The sequence below is a fragment of the Thunnus thynnus genome, chromosome 20 (assembly GCF_963924715.1).
Source record: "Thunnus thynnus chromosome 20, fThuThy2.1, whole genome shotgun sequence".
Taxonomy (NCBI): domain Eukaryota; kingdom Metazoa; phylum Chordata; class Actinopteri; order Scombriformes; family Scombridae; genus Thunnus; species Thunnus thynnus.
In genome coordinates this window covers 10,571,989-10,589,705 of record NC_089536.1, presented here as the reverse complement: position 1 = coordinate 10,589,705, position 17,717 = coordinate 10,571,989, and the positions used below count along the sequence as shown (strand labels likewise).

General features: G+C 40.4%; 1 protein-coding gene across 1 annotated transcript in view; it reads right to left on the bottom strand.

The window, feature by feature from the left end:
* Positions 1-17,717, bottom strand: part of adam12 (ADAM metallopeptidase domain 12) — a 77,413-nt gene that overhangs the window by 20,497 nt on the left and 39,199 nt on the right. Inside the window, exons 4-11 of the mRNA XM_067577389.1 lie at positions 17,460-17,538; positions 12,734-12,810; positions 9,896-10,082; positions 4,593-4,658; positions 3,898-3,969; positions 3,306-3,475; positions 2,557-2,641; positions 456-604 (exon numbers count right to left, since the gene is read on the bottom strand). Coding sequence (XP_067433490.1) covers positions 456-604; positions 2,557-2,641; positions 3,306-3,475; positions 3,898-3,969; positions 4,593-4,658; positions 9,896-10,082; positions 12,734-12,810; positions 17,460-17,538 — 885 coding nt within the window. The remainder of the gene's footprint in view (positions 1-455; positions 605-2,556; positions 2,642-3,305; positions 3,476-3,897; positions 3,970-4,592; positions 4,659-9,895; positions 10,083-12,733; positions 12,811-17,459; positions 17,539-17,717) is intronic.

Below are 17,717 nucleotides of genomic sequence, written 5' to 3'. Positions count from 1 at the left end.
GCCGCAGGGCATCAGCACAGCTGTCGGATCTGCCATAAACCCAACGGCCCAACAGTTCATCGGCATCATTTGCTTACTGCTCAACAGACATTAAATTAGAAATGGTGAGCATGTGGAATAATATTTACATATGATCACAATCTGTGCTTTTTTTGAGCAACACCCATTGTGTTAAACAAGAGACAAAATTAATGCAAAGTTAATGATGGCTTGATATCATGATAATGCATTTTGGATGGTTTTGGAGTTATTTGTAAAGCTGAACCAAAAGGGGCCTCGCTGGAGAGCACTGGAGAGCACTGGAGAGCACTGAAGCAGCGAATTATAGCGATTGTCCTGGGGCTTATGAAAGCCAAATAACTCCCACAGTCTTGGATATGGCGATAAGAAGTAAGGAGTCAGCAATCTTGTAGATCAATTGACTCTTAATAGTCAAGATAAACACTGTGACTCACCCAGTGGAGGGAGTCATGATGCAGCCTCCTCGATCTACTGTCACCCTGCAGCCACACCCCCTTTCTGGTGTGTCATGGTTCATTCCAAAGTTGTGTCCGAGCTCGTGGGCCAGAGTGACTGCGGCACCCAGGGGGTTGTCAGAATGGTCCTAAAGAAAAGATAATTCACGCAGATATTGAACTTTCCATTTCATTTCACCAATACTTAATCCAAGACTTCTTTACTTTATCAGTCTGGTTTCTATCCAGTATATTTCTAGACTAAATACGATGGTAAAAGCAACATCCTACAGTAAAATGTGTTCAGTTTACAGCTCTATTGCAGCAAACAACTGCTAATTATAAACAGACATTTCTGGTCACATACTCAGAGGAAAATAACAAATAATAAAAATTTTTATGCTAGCCAAATTGTTGTTCCCCACAGGACCCACTGGAGAAACATTACTCAAAACAAGTGAGTGTAATTGCATATTGCCAAGATTAAACAAACAATGCTGTTGGATCTGCGCTTATCAGAGCGTTTCCACTGCTCGACGTTGTGGCACTGAAATGAGTAATGAAACAGCAGAATGCAGGCTGTCACCTTCAGCTTGCTCGACAAACTTTAACCGAGCCAGATGTGCCGCTCTATTCTAACAAATATGAGCCTCTTCTGAGCAAAACTCACAAAAAGGTTGAAAGACAGTAGAAAACTCACAAAGCACGGCTTGAGAATCACCCAGCCGATCAGGCAAACATAACAGAAATTAAAAACTGACATTGTTATAGGATGCACTGGGAAGATTAAGCTACAATGACACACAGAGTGAAAGCTGCTGTTGGCTGAGGTACCAAGGTTTCCTGCAACGTGTGTACAACATGAACACATGAAGAGGCCAGATAAATAATGAAGTTGCTGCGGCTATCAGCTTTTCATGGATACATAGCTGTGCGTCAGGGCACCTTGCCTCTAGAGACTTCCGTCACTGTGCATTATTCAGTAGTGCTATGCAACTTGAGCTTAGACTGATGAACTGCCCTGCTGGGGGCTTTTGAAAGTAACAGTCATCAGCTGACAGCACATGCTGCGCTCCAACTGCAAACCCTGGATTTGTGCTAAAAAAAATAAAAAACCCTGATTCTGTTTACTGGAAAAACTGAGACACCTTCACTGACTGATGAGGTTGAGGAGCTCAAGAGGGCACTGCATGCCACTGTCTGTTCTGTTTCACCACACCAATAAAATCAATGTAACATTCAGTGCTGGTAAATGGAGATTCCAGATGGTTTGAGAATGGATGTTTAAGATTTAACTGCCTAGAAAAATAACAATGAGACCCATAGGGGAAGTCACCTAATGAGCTCAAAGATACTCTGTAAATGAAGGGAGACAACTGCGACAACAGGGTCGTGATTTTCCCAGCAGAAGAGTCGACTGAAGACAAATTCTGTATGTCTGTGATGTGATGTATATGTGTGTATATAGAGCTCTATCATAATGACCGAGTCCTCATTTTGGCCATCTGGGAGGGCAAGAGTGAAGAACCATCTGGGGACTAGCTGTAAACCCTACCACCAGCCAACCAGGCCCCAAATCAAACAGCCACTCAGAGACAGAGAGTATAAAATAATGGCATGACTTGCGTTAATACAACATGACTTGTGCACATAGTCTAGAATTGCAGTTCGGTAATGGGTGAACATTTACGACGTGCCCCTGCGTTTTCGTTCAGGCTCCGATATGTTGTGCGTACACCCTTAAATTTACTCATTTGTTGCGCCTCATTAAGAAGTATCGGTTTCCACACATGTAATCGATACACGCTCTGATTTATCAGCAAGCGGAGGGTACTAAGGATACCCTCCAATTGGCCTTGCTGGAAAAAAAAGACTCAATGATGTGTCTGCCCTGAAGTTAATACAATTTAATATCTACCCTGGAATCCTTAGCTCAACCCTTACACAAGAGACTCAGAGGAGAAATATGAGAGTATTATGTCACATAGAAGGGAGGTAGAGACCAAGGAAAAGAGCGGAGGGCAGGAAGAAGTTCTTTGTCCTTTACTTCAGGATGGATTACAGATATTTCAACATGTGTATATTCTTCAGCACAACGTACCATGACGATTCCTCCTGACTGCTCTGCTGTGCACATACTCATGATGGGTGCCATGCCAATGGTGGTGCCCTGGAAATACACCCCACTAAGTGGGAGAAAACAGAGGACATCACATTATTAATATACAGTATGTGTTCACACTTTAACAGTCATTAAAGGCACGCTGGAGAGTTTTTTGACCACTAGCAGTGCTGTAGAGCAACGTTTTGACGACTGCAGAGGGCAGGTAATACAAATGTACGGTGGACACTTGTAATAGGTTGGTATTTCAAAGCTCATGTTTTTAGAATGTTCTTACATCGACTGGAAGCATCTCATTGCTTTGTTTAACATTCAAATGAGTATTTTGTGAGCGTTATTTTGTCAGCTGTCAGCATTTTGTTAGCACCTCATGAGGCTTTCACAACATGCCAATGGCTATGACTGATTCAAAAAATGTTTTGCAAACGTTTTATGAGGTAGGAAATTTAATTTGTTTTGGTGAAACAAAACTGTCTGTTGGTTATTAAAAATCCACACTGCAGGGTACCTCTGAGGGCAGCTCAAGAAGAACAGGAAATAGCAGTCATACTACAAAAACAGCATATTAAATTTTGCTTGGAATAAATAAGACCCAAAGACTGCTCCAATGACTACTATATAATTTTCTCTAATTTTGCGCTCTCAATAATTTTGGAGTAAAATCACACTTTTCAAACAGTGAATATGTCCTTTTTGAACACAACTATGCGCTACAGTAACAGCTCTACCTGATAAGCTGAGCATTGTCATGAGGCTTCTGAGGCAGCAGCTTGACCTTCCTCCAGTCTAGGAACTCATGCAAGGTGGTGAAAGGGTCCTGGGTGATGGGGCACTTGTCTATATCGCTCCACACCTCCAGGCCCACCAGAGCCACACGAATATTCAGAGCCCTGTAGAACTGATAATGCAGAGAAGGAAGGAGGGGGAGGGAGGGATGTGGTTTTACGTTAATGACTCATCTGTCTCCCCTAAATTTTCTTTTACCAATTTTTTTTTCACAGTACATTACCTATTAAAAGACAAATGCTATAAAGTAATCACTTAAAATGTGGCTCTGAACAAATCCTTAAACATTAATCACTGTATGACTTTCTATATGAATAAATCATCTTTGCCTTCTGTTTTATTAAACCGCCACCCACGGCACGTTTTATTACATCTGCCTTTTCACAACATTTCTCTGCCGAGTTATGGAATTGATCATCCATTCATAATCCAATCAGCTTCTGCTCGCAGGTCGGTTAATTCTCACCAGGCTTGATGTGACCTCTAATAAATCACATTCCAACACTACATTCCCTCGGTTGATTTGATTGTTACCTTGTCCACGTAATTGGCGATCTCAGCCAGCCGCTGCTTGACCTTCTCCATGTCCTTCCCTTGCTTCTGAAACTGAACAACACGACCAGGAAGAATAAAGCAAGGGGAGAGAGAGGTGATCCGTGCTCTTGAATGTTTATTATCACCAAAGACATTATTTGGGACATATTAACATTGTGTCAGCTCTAGAAATTTCTTCACAGGGTGTCCTGGAGTTATGCCACTATCACTTTCATGCTAATTCCACTGCCGCTTCTGCTGCAGCTGCTATCATCAAAGAGCTCCTCAGTGGAGCTTAGGCTAAAGAGATAACCTCAACCACCTTGTCTTATACCCAGCATTTATTCTGTCTCTGTGGCTCTCTGGGATTGGCTAAAGCATGTGACATTGACCTATATGTCTCATCTTACTTTCTTCACACTTTCTTCTTTAAGATCTTAAGCGCACATAAAGGAATAGTCTCATTTGTAAGTCAAGTGGTCAAATGCAGTATGCAGAAGGATGTAGCTGGAACTGGGGAGCAAAATGGATGAGCAAGTGAACACATCAGACGCGACAACAAGGCAATGGTGGAGCCATCTTATCTGTGTCTCAACGGGATGGAAGGGCAGCTAAGCATGTGACCTTTGAGACTCTTTCCTGTGGGATTTGATGGAAGAGGGTAAAGAGGTCAAGACTGTGTGACCTCTGCTTACCTCTCTGTTGTCAGCCACGATGATCAGCTCCACGTACTTGGTTGTAGTCTGGATGTGGCGTTTATGCTGCAATGGGAGAACAAAAGGAAGTGGACAGGGGATAGGTGGGTGTAAAGGAGAAAAAATATAGAGGAAAGGTCAAAAGAGTGCAAGAAAGGGCAGTAAATGGGAGAGGGAATGGAGTGTGGAAATGACAAAGTGATAAACCAAGAGATGGAAAGAGATGAGGAGGAGGAGGAGGAGAGAGTGAGAGAGAGAAGAAGAAGGACATTAGGAGGACGCACTTATCCACAGATTTCTGGAAAGAGCAGCCGAAGTTTAGTAGGTGGGCACTCAATACGGCTTTTCACCTGAACTACACTCCACACAAAAGGCGGCAGAAATGAGAATCAGCACAAAGCAATCAGCTGCACTCCACGTCTGACCCAGTAAGAGCCGCTAAGGTCACACGGACCTCCGATAACACTCCACAGGAACCAGCTTATTAACTACTAAATCAGTTTTTGGGCAGCGCTTCCTGCACTGTTAGCAGTACACAGAATAAAATATTTGCACCCCCCTGCTCTTCCTTCCAAAAACAAAGAGTATGTGAAGTATAGATTTATGTGACATCTCTACAGTGGGGGATGGGTTGGTGAGGATATGAAGATGTCCTAATAGAAGGAAACTGGTTTGCACAAAAATCTTTTAAAATACTAATTTTTTGCATATATAGCTCTTCATATAGGGCACTTAGAGCAGATTTCAAAGAAAAATGTGAGCCAGAATATAGACTTTTTTAAAAAACATAGAAGATCAGCGAAAAAATAATAAACAATAATAAAAAATATTAGCAGAAAAGTGAATAACTAATAAGAAAAGTATTTTAAAAATATTCAAAAATGGAGAAAACTAAAATATCTTCATATTAAAAAAAGAGCAAGTATGGAGATTGATGATTCGGGCTACTTCCAAATGTGTGACGAAGATGGCATCTGGCCATGGAGCAGCTCTTGCCAAGCTGCTCTCGTGTTGTGTGTTTGGGCACCAAGTCAGATTTGAAACGACTTTCACAGCATGTGAAACTAGGTTCTGTTTAATGTGCACATACACACATACACACACAGCAATGCACACAAGCTCACTTCATCCAGTCACACACACGCAGATCCTATACTATCCTGCTGGCTAAGTGTTTTGCCTTCACACCATGGCCATCTTTCAACCTGAGCCTCTTTATCCTTGCTGGCTTGGCAGCCTAGGTCCTCTCTGCTCTTATCTGCCTCTCCATAGATAAGCCAGGATGGGCAAGTGTGCTCTAAATGTACCCTATAGTGATTACCAAGTCTCTTGGAGGCCACTGGAGAGGAGATAGACATATGAACTCTATGTTCAGTGAACTTAATGAAGAACATCCCTGTACTTGAATTGAATGAAACGAGTTAGAGCTATAGATGTGAATTTACAACAGACAATTAAATGTTTCATTGTATTCATAAAACCAAAAATACATTTCTTTCTTTCTGTCAAATGGAAAACATTGATTTCTTTGTAAAGAAAAAAAAAAGACAGAATATTCTTCCTCCACTTCTTCCCTCAGGTCCTGTTCTGAACACCACTGCTGCTTCGATATTGGGGAAATTTAGGTGGCAAAGGAGGCCAATGCTTTTCTACAATTTATATGGTGAAGAAAACGTAGGAAAAAAGATCCACTTTCTAGCCTCACAGCTTTCAGCCACATCTCACAGTCAGTCTGCAAATAGAGTTTGCAGAGGTGTGGAAGAAGATGAATTACACTCTCTTCATACATAGTATGAGTGGTATTAAGTACTGTTTCAAAAGATCAAGAACGAACCTACATCCTCAAACAAACTTCACAATTTAGTTTAGGATGGCTGTTTTCAGTTCTTTAAATCCATATTCGCTATAGTCCACTTCAGAAATGATCCACCCCAATATTATGTTCTGCCCCTAAAAATTCTGTTTCAGTCATGGAAGACATTCTCCAATACACCACTTCATGTTGTGTTCAACTCTAACATCCTGGACAGTCATATTTTTGTCTTGTGACAATGGAGATAAGCAGGAACCCATGTTGTTGACGTGCAGTCCCTGTCAGCATCATATCTCTCTACCTTTCTCTACCCCATCTGACTCTCATCATCCAGGGGCACTCTGCCAGCACGCCTCTTTATCTTAAGACCCTCATGCAGGGCACATCACAGCTTATCAAAGCAGCAGCAGTACACCTCGGTGCCCCCGTGTAACATGCTGAAGTGAGCTTGCTTGCATGCCACAAAGTTCAGCAAATCTGACTTTTTATTCTCACTTATGGGGGTACATTCTTTTTGCTCCTGCAAAGCGACAATTTGTTAAAAGCGCTCATGCTACAAGCGACGATTTTTGAAATCATCCTTCTATGTGTTATCACTTTTTAATCACCTGAGGGATTATCATATTCGACCACCTCCCTTGCACGATCCATCTGTCTTCACTTAGTAGAGATGTTTTCCTTTCTAACTCATCTCGTGACATCTCTTGCTGTCTTAGGAGGGGTATGGACTTAGTATCTTAAACAAATGCAAATCACATTTTGATCAGATAAAACATATTAAAATACCTTGAAAAAACTGTAGGAGAATTAAACCATTTTTTAATGCTGGCATAAATCATCAATATGAGCCTTTTTCTTTGTTATTTTATTCTCCCTCTATTACTGTCAGGGGGATAAATGTGCATTGTGCCGTTGTCAGGATTTGTCAGCTTGTGCTGGATCATTGCAGAACTCTTAACACTGAAGGCAAAGGCTGCTATCTAAGCCAGCTCTATAATCATCAACAGGAATCGAACAGTTCAGTAAAACATCAGAGAAGCCCTATTACTGCATGAATAAATGGAAACTAATAATGTGAAAGGACAGGATGGTCGATGTTTTAGCCAGCACAGCCATATGTTTGGCCTTCTTCCCTAAAACACACTCATTATAACCTTAATGATTAAACAATAAAAATAAAAATCTCGGAAAATGGAAAGTCCCTCACATTTGTGTTGCATCACAATTATAAAATGCTTCGCCTGCTTAACCTCCTTTTGAGTACTTGACCATCAGTTTCATATCTTACACCACCCAAATCTCTGTGTCTGTCTGTTGACCTGATGAATCAGCTATGTTCATCCACTCCTGCCATTCTTCACAAGTCAGATAAAGATCACTGGAGTCTGTGTTTTCCACTTATCAGTGTTGATCATCTTTAAAGCCCTATTCTCTCTGAGAATAGAGACTCCCCTAGACCATGCCCCTTATGATTTATCTTTCTGCTCAGTGGGGATGCAAGGAGCATGAGTGTAGAGTGTGGGATGGAGTATGGTTTCTAAAAAAGCAATCAGTTTAATTCTGGATGGATGGGCCCTGCTAAAGGCATGATGTACTGTACAAATCTGCAGTCTGAACTCGCTTCTGAGCAAATGTTGCCACTTAACAGCCAATGTACTTTGCACAGGCGTTTATCAACCCCCACTCTCTACTCTATACACTCCATATCACTAATGGACACTGTTAGATCAGATGGAAAGAATGAGTGAATAATTCAACAAGTAGTAGCCACTTAAACATATAGAAAGCCACTTACCAATATCTACATTGCAAATTATCTTTTATAGAGAGGGTTAAGGTGAGCAATGTTTTACATTCTGTGCTGTAGGAATCCAAATACAGGCTGTCAAAAGTAACATCAACCATATTTTCCAGATTGACAACAAAGTTTCACCTTGGCTGTTTGGTCCAAGATGTTCTGTCTTCACATCCTTTTCAGAGCAGTGTGGTTAAAACGCTTGTGCAAATGTTTGAATGGCAAACATAAAGAGAAGAACCCAAGTGCTCAGTAATTTTCAAATACAATAAATCAAATGAACTTTAAGGTATTCTTGAGTCTAAAAAAAAACTACTCATTGAAAAGAAACATTCTTCAGACACAATAGTTTGGGCAAATAGAAGAGGCATGCTAAAAGCCTTGAGTCAGTCAGGCGTGGTAATTGAATGTTAAAAATGCCGACCTCACAGGGTCTTCAGGGCGGAAATAATGAAAACAAATTGATGACAGCTGGTTCACTATATAGACAATCCTATGGAAAAAAAACAAAATTGCATCACATAATGAAATGATCACAAACAGAGAGGAATACCTTCATTATCCATCCATCCATTACCTATACCTGCTTATTTTCTGCTGTTGCCAGTCTATCACATGGCTGAGGCCCAGACAACCACTTTCACTCTCACATTAATACCTATGGGAAATTAGGACACCCCCAGTTCACCCAAATTGTATGTCTGTGGACTCTGGGAGGAAGCCCATATGGGGTAAATATGACATCTCCACACAAAAAAGCTCGAGCCGGCCAGCCTATCGATTAAAACTTGCTGTGAGGTGACTAGCTACTGCAGCACCCTGTTGACCCATACCATGTCACAATGACATCAAGACAAAGAGTCAGTGGCTCTGTGACGCTATACTCAGGCATAGTTAGCAGGGATAATGCTTACTATGTTCATTATCTTAGTTTGGTGAGTTAGCATGCTAATATTTGCTAATGAGCATAAACACAAAATACAGCTGAGCCTGATGGGAATGTCATTAGTTTTGTATGTATTTAGATGTAAACCAAAGTCCCAGATATGGTACTTATGAAATCACCAAAGTGCTCACAATTGATCCTGAGGGGGCTTTAATGTCTTTATCAGATTTCATGGCTATCCAGCCAACCGTTTAGATATTTCACTAAAAGCCAAAAATGTCAACCTCATGGTGATGGGAAAGGAAAAACCAGTAGGATTCATCCTCTGGAGACCATGAATTTCTGCAAATAATTTCATGGCAATCCATCCAATAGTTGGAGATATAATAGAAATATTTCAGTCTAGACCAAAGTGGTGGATTTACCAACTGACCGACAGAATGGGTTTCCCATTCCTAGAGCTATGCCGCTAGAAGGGCTCAAAACAACAATGAAACAAAGCAGACCATGCAGTATAAAGGGAACTCCATCAATAGATACAGTCATGAACAATGTTTATATAAAAGAGTTTATTGATTTACTTCTGTGAATTGCTTATATAGTAAACCAAGGTTTAATCAATTTGACCTATTGAAGATCTACTGAGGTTGAAAGTGGTCAGCATTTTTGAACATTAAAGATTTAAAAAAAATGAAAGACCCTTCTCTTTGTTCTACCTCAGGGTGCCAGAAGAACATTTCTTCAGAGCGGAAAACTTTGGTGATTTATTAAACAAAACGAAAGACAGCGGATGCTCTGGTAATCCTTACCCTTGTGCTGAAAGCCCTGAATGGGCCGCCGTCTGCTTGTTCAGTGGGGAAGGATATGTTGAAATCATGGCCACAAGTGCCAGAAGCAAGACTGAGGTGTTCAGTTGTGTAGATCCAGTGAGTCCCGCCGGTGTGATCAGCAGATGGTTCCAGTACATAGGATCTGCCTTCAAGAGATATTAAACCCCTGCAGACAGAGGAAGAGATGCATGGAAAGCTCGTTCAGAGGTTTGACAAGATGACATGTCAATTTTTTAATAAATTGAAAATAATCGGATATGCAGCAAATAAAGAAACTACAACGTTCATTTTTGATTTGTCTGAAATGAAAGTGGTCCTGAATTATGTGCGACATCCAAATATTACCAGAAAAGATTATACATCATTAGTGGTGAGCGCACTCATCAGTTAATATAGTGCGGTGCAATAATGGTGGCTACCACTTGAATTAATAGTGCTTAGTAGTAGTGCCTCTTAGTGTTCCCATTGATGTGTTCCCCGTTTCCTCTTTCTTCACTTTTCTCATATTTAAATTCTGTGATTTAAAGTGACATCCTCATGCACTGAGTCTGGATAAACTGCGAGATTCTCACAAACCTTGCACAATATTCACAACCACATGAACTCATACTAAATCCCCCAAAAGCCCCAGCGCTGCCAACCCAAACCAAGAACAATTTGTCTCGGTGAGCAGGCCAAGTAGTGTGTATCTCTCTGTCAAAAAAAAGTTCTGTGCATCTGTCTTTAAGCCGACAGGTTGCAGAAAAACTGATATAAATAAATAAATAAATACATATAAAGCCCAAAGTCAACAGCAAGGGCTTCACAATCAGGAGAATCACTCCGCATAGGGTGTAGACGTTTGGCTGTTTTAAGAAAACATTCCTGACGGCGTCCAGTGATATTACTGCAATCATTACTCCTGTTTGACATCTGCAAACAGAGCGTTTCCAACACTGAAACTCCTCACTTGTCTAAAGCCTCATAATATGTCAACTTTACTGTATTTCAACAGTATATACAAGGTGTCATCTCAGTTTACTGGTAAAGTGAAATTTATTATTTACTGAGTTCAGTTGACATGCCATTCCTCAAGTTTGAGACTTATGACTTGGACTCAAGTCAGACTTAAAGGGAAACTTCGGTACTTTTCAACCTGGACCCTATTTTCCCATGATTTTGTGTCTAAGTGACTAATGGAGACAACAATTTTTGAAATTGGTCCAGTATTGAGCGAGAGCTCTGCAGCCGGCAGCCGTGTAATGTAATCCTTTGGCGCAATAGCGCCCCATCAATGCACGTCCACTAAAAGTGCTTGTATTTGCCACTGATAGGCTCAGATTTTTATTATAAGTGTCTGACAACATCATGGAAAGGACCATACAGAGAAATAAAACGTTTTTCTTTACCTTTCACTTGATCCGGTCTGTTTGTTACTGCATCTAACCAAGTCTTGCTCAAGGAGAAGTCTCGTTCTGAAATCTAATGTTGAGTTGTTGTCGAAATCAGCTAAATATTCAGCCATGACTTCGAGGATCTTTACATAACGCTAAGCTATGCTTTCTGTACTCCAACACAACATACTCCTCCTAGCTCCTTTCTCCAACTCAGTCATGGCTGAATATTTAGCTGATTTCAACAACAACTAAACTCTTGCAAGATTTCAGAACAAGACTTCTCCTTGAGCAAGACTTGTTTAGACACAATACAGACATACATTGCTGGTGCACTATTGCACCGTCAGATTACAGACCGTTTCGCAGCTGCCGGCTGCAGAGCTTTCGCTCAATACTGGATCAATGTCAAAAATTGTTTTCCACATTAGTCACTTAGACACAAAAAAATGGGAAAACGGGGACCAGGTTGAAAAATCCTGAAGTTTCCCTTTAAATGTTTATAACAATTTATTGCAACCTGAGTGAATTTTGTAGTTTTGTCAATCATTTGAATGGTTTCGATAACATTGTGCCACCAAAATAATTGATTAGAGAGGTTGTAAACAAGGCAACAGTTTAGCCAAAATTATCTAAACCCGTTTATTTAGGTTAGATATTCTGGAAGGTAAAACTTGATCCAGGAAGTTGGTCTGTAAATTGTTGTGGATGTTTATAACAGACAGTCTGGTTAGGATTTTTACTGTTCACCTTCATTCTCTGTGCCAAATAACTTTGGCTAAGATAGGGGTTTGTTTAAAACCTGTGAGATTGTCGGACTGCTCCTGTTTCTTGCCCTATGAGACTTCTTTTCAGCAATGTGGACAGTGAGGCAAAATGAGTTGGACTTGACTGCTGTGAAATTTGATTCATTTGAGACCTAAGAGCAATAACCTTGAAGTCTCATGCTCACTCGGTAAAATCCTGGACCAATAAATATAATTAACACAGAAATAGACAAGCCACACACAGTGACTATGTAATTATTAGGCCTAGGCCTTTAAAGAACTGGTGTCAGCTTCTATATCCAAAAAACTCAATCAACAAAGCTTTTAAAGGAAGATGTTCAAATGTGTCATTTTCATGGTCAGCATTCAGAGATCTGAAAGATTTGCAGCTTGACTTCTAATTTGCCGATGGAGACCTGGGACTGGTCCTAAGGGCTTGAGACCTGACTTGAGACTTGGTCTGACAGAGTTGAAACATGATCTAGACTTGACTTGAACTTTCAAGAAACTTAAAAACAGCTCAGTCATTCTCCTAAGACACCAAAGCAGGGAGAGTTGTTAAAGAGACAGCTTGACTTTGGGCTATGGGCTATCTAACTGTTTCTGTAGTGTATCACTAAGACATTAGACCAGAGGCATTGCCATGATAAAAGTGAAACACATTCTAACACACTTACTTAATCCCAGCACAGGTACTGAGGCTGACGTCTGAGTTGGCATGACCCTCCACCTCACCGTGGTAGTAGCAGTTTGCCTAAGGGAGCACAAACAAAAAGACTTCTAGATTTAAACTCCAAGACAGGAAGAATGGAACCAGTGTGAAAAAAAACATGTGTTCAGGTTTAACCACAGTTCAACAACACCAGTCCCAGCGGATAACTTTGAAATATGAGCAAATTAACTCAGGGGGAATAGTCTTTTGCAGGGTTAGCAGGAGACATTCCCACTCATCACCACAGGCTAATGATGGTTGAAATCTGTGCAGTTTCACATTTCCCAGCACAATCTTTACTTGCTGCTGCGTTCCCAGGCATTACCAGGTACCCGGTTTCATGGACCACCTGTCAAGCTGCAGCAGCAAGTAAAGAAAGTGAATTAAACCCATGTTTATTGAAGCAGACCTGGCAGCGAGAGGGTGGGGAGGAAGTGTCTGGTTTATTGTGAAAACAGTCTTTCTGCTACGACTGGATGGCCTTGCTCAGGTGAGGTCTGACCGACAGCCCCTCTGCCACCCTGTTCTGAAAAACAAGGAAATGTGAGTTTTCCACCCCACTTTGACTGCCGCTAAATATAGAGTGCAGGCAGTAAATTTAAATGTCCAGCCTCCCTCAAGGTGGCTAACGTGCAGTGGTTGCTGATTTTGCATGTTCAGTGTCAGAATGGGTTTCTGGTATTTATGGGGATTCTTGCTTAGTCTTGCATGTCAGCATGCCATCACAGTAATTCTGCAATAAAACTGTGATAATCCAATTAACAATTTCTCACTTCTAATGAGCTAGTTCAAACAGCATTGATTATCTTATTATCTGAATCTAGTAGCCTTCAACACAATTTTAAAAGGCAAGTTATGAATAAGTGAAAATTTAAAGCTGAATGAATCAATATTTTTATATTAAAAAATGATCAAATGTTGTACTACTTGTACTACTTGTAATACTTGTAGGAGCATTTTAATGTCTTTCAGCTCATTATTTTGGTTTATGGCCGGCAACTTTACTGTTAGATTCAGTCTCATGTTCCCATCAGCATAGTTTCCAGCCCCAGCAGGTAGCTGTTGTCAGCAAATAGTACACCACCTGCCCAGCACCAAACAGCTAAAAGACAAAACTAGCTGAAGACCAAACCACAGCTAAAAAAAAAAGAGTGAATATTTGACACAGATCCAAATGAATGCTAATGTTGCTCCTGCTCTTGTTTGCTCGATGTCTAATTAGGCAATTGTTTGCTAACACATTCACAATAATGACTTTCTACTATGATAATATTTCACTGTAAGACAGTCAGTGCTACATTACCAACTTGGACCCAGATCCAAAATGGCAACAATGTCTCCTAGAGAGTATTTTTATATACTATTCCAAAATGTATTTGGCAAAACAGTGTATTGCATTTATGTATTGCATTTACAAAATGCAAAACAGTCACAGTGTAAAACGTAATTTCTGGGAGACGGGGTTGAAATGGATTTGGATATCTGTCCCCAACCCTATCCCCAACAACATAATATCTTATTCAGAGGACATTTGAGATGCGGACCCAAAGCCTTGAAAGCCTCCACCTATTTGGCCACTTTCCATATCTCTACCTAGAGGTGTCTGAAAGAGAACAATCCATTATAGCCAAGTAACAAAGTGCAAAGACAGGACAACCCATTAGATGAAATATGAAATTTTAGCATAGTGGGGAGGAGCAGGGCTGGATTTAGTGCACTGAGTTAATGCTATCACCTCATGTTTCTTTGATGAGATCATGACTGTGATGCATTGATATAAGGGATATGAATAGATTTTCTGTTTCTAAGGTTTCTGCAGAAAGAAATGAGGAAGGAAAGTGCTTACGCATTCATATCTGAAATCAGGAAGATTAATAACTAATACCCAGATTATTGTGGGAGGCAACCTCGGGTGTGAACATTACATTGTTTGTCATAACTAGGTATTTATTATTCCAAGTTAACTCTTTAATATCCATGCTAGTGATTCGTATTCCCAATAGATGGCTTTTGTTACAGCACATGGCACTCATTTATTGTATTATACGTGGACTGGGATTGGGTTTAGTGAGAAAGGGAGAGGACATAAAACAGACAGAGGGAACTGAAGGAGGGTTGACTCACGCTTAAGTCACTCACAGCAGTACCTTGCCTTTGACACACAACTGAACCCTATATCCCTTGCCCAGATCACTATATCAGTCTCCTCCCTGCCGGCAGGACAAATAAATTAACTACGGATCAGGCTCACAAGTTCTGGTTGTTTCCAGTAAAAAGACCCTCCCATGAAGAACTGGCTGTAGTCAGAAGAGAGGAATGAGAGCAGAGATGGATTATGAAGGGTATCCTGTTCTCAAGTTGGTAAGACTTTGTGCAGGTACAGTGGGTTACTGTCAGTAAAATTACACAGCTTCCCATCATTGGTCCACCCATCTAGTGCGGAAATGATTTGCAAAAAACATGTTGACAAACATGTTGCAAAAATCCCAAATGTTTGCTAGTTTCAGCTTCTTAAATGTGGGGATTTGCTGCGTATCTCGGTTTCACATGTGTTTAATTTGAATATTCTGGACTGTTTGTCCTTGGGCTCTTGAAAATTGCATTTTTCCTTATTCTCAAACATTTTATAGAGTCAATGACTAATCAGTTAAATAAATTGTATCCATCCATTCATGCCATACCTTAGCTAGCTAAGCTATGGACTCTCACTGTCTCAGAGCCCACCCTGAGCTGACCCAGTCCAGCTCCTTCATTGTCTTCATGCTCTGGAATTGCAGCAAATTCTGATATGCAGGCCGAGCCCAGTCGGTGATGGTCCAGCTCTACTCTCACAGCCGTCTCAAATGGAAAACATTGTTCATCTTACTGTGTGGGTTGGACATTATTGAATTACATTAATCTCCGCTTTTGTGGATTTCAGCTATAAGTAGGCCAAGCGTTTTGTACACAGACCGCACAAGCTGTCTATTATTATGCTTTCTGGTTATATGAACAGAAATTACACGAGTAATTGCTTTCTAAACTATAGATGATCAAATCCCTGAAATCAGGCAAACAGGTGGAAGCTTTTGAGGCATAGAAACTGTTCTAAGTAGACCGGCTACATCATACAAATTCATCATAGTCTTGCTTTTTCTGAACCTGAGAATAAATATCCTTTCATAAAGGGATATTTATGGAATCATTCAAGATAATTGAAAAAATCCACTGTTTTTCAAAGCAGAACCTTTTTTTCTAGGGGAAAACCCAACTGAGCTTAATGAAGATGAGAAATACTTATTCTGAATATTCAGAATCACAACACTGAAGCAAGTCACAAGAAAACGAAAAAAGACGAAAACTCAAACCCAGAAAAAAGAGCCCCGCAAAAACCGGCAGGTGCAAATATAATATCCATTTAATCACATAAGACTAATAACATAAATGCACAACTCTGAGTTAATTTGTGCAAGGTCTCCGTTCTGAAAAACTATTTGCTAGCCATTTTTTCATCGCCTGCTTAAAATTTCTTTCTGCTTCAATGAGTTTCAGCTACACTGGAAGCTTATTACAGTCAATTGAAGACATGTATAAAAAAGGTATTTTTGCCGATTGAACTCTGTCGTGCTGCCTCTTGTTGCATAGTTGTGATTTTCTCTGAAGCGACTGAAGTATTTGGACAGATATTTGGGGATCTCATTAGTCCCAACTTGATTTGTATGACTCTTTTTTCAACTGGCAGACCATTAAGTTGTTGAAAATATGCTGAATCAAGACGAATACAGGGACGTAACTTTAATACAACCCTAATTCACTTGTTTTGGGCAGTCTGAAGTTTATTTTTGATGCGCTGTGGTGTACTATTAAACCAGGAGGTGGCAGTATAGTCAAAGTGACATTGAACTAATACTCCAGCTAACATTTAGGTGTTGAATATTTCAGTCAGTGTGACTTCTACGGTGCACTTAGTTGTTCACTAATTCAATATTTTCTTGCAGACCTGCGTAACAAACTTTTTTTGGGGGGGGATGTTTTTAAGCTTATCTATTATAAAAGACTTGAGCTGTTCCCTAAAACTGAGTCTGTTCACCGACCTCTGTCCACCTTTTATTTCATCAAATATGAATCTGTTAGCCCACGAAGCAGAAAACAAAAATGGGCCCACTCACCTACACGCGCTTCTTTATACGCAAGACTGCTCAATTCCAGGTGGTTTCAAAAGTGGGTCTAATTACAGCATCATTTTTTTCTTGACGTCATCAGTGACCCTAATAGGAACACAATGAAGCAGAACCTGACAAGAAGAAGAGGTTGATGTTGGTGAATGCTGGCCTTTTCCATAAAAGGCCAGCATTCAGGAGCGCCTCGGTAGCCTACTTGTTAAGTGGCATGCCACATTACCGCAATGTCTGTGCTTCGAATCCGGCAGCGGTTCTTTGTTGCATGTCATACCCCACCTCTCTCTCCCTTTGTTTCCTGTCATCTCTTCACTGTCATTATAATAAAGGAATAAATTTCCCCCCCCTCCCCCCCAAAAAAATATACACAGTAAATAAAATATATATATATATATATACATATAAAGGCCAGCAATCAAAAGAGCTATTGGGTAGGTGATTAAGAAGAGAACATCACAGACTCAAGATCATAAGTTTATTGAGTCAGCTTTAATAAAAAAAAGACAGAAAATTAAAAAGTTGTTAAAAACATACCGTGAAGTTGTGAGAGCCTGTGACTGCACTGCCGTCTTCCAGGTAATGGGTTTCTGTATAGTTACTTGCAAACAGCCCCCTAGAAAGGATAAACAAAGACAACAAACACTCAGAAGTGACCCTAAGGGGCTTCATCCAAAAAAAATCAATCACAGTGTCTTAAGCCGTTCCACCACTGCCAGACCTGCATGGAACATAAACAGCCTGATGTGATTTAAAACTTAACCCTGCTTTAGGAGAGCATAAATTGAACTGAGC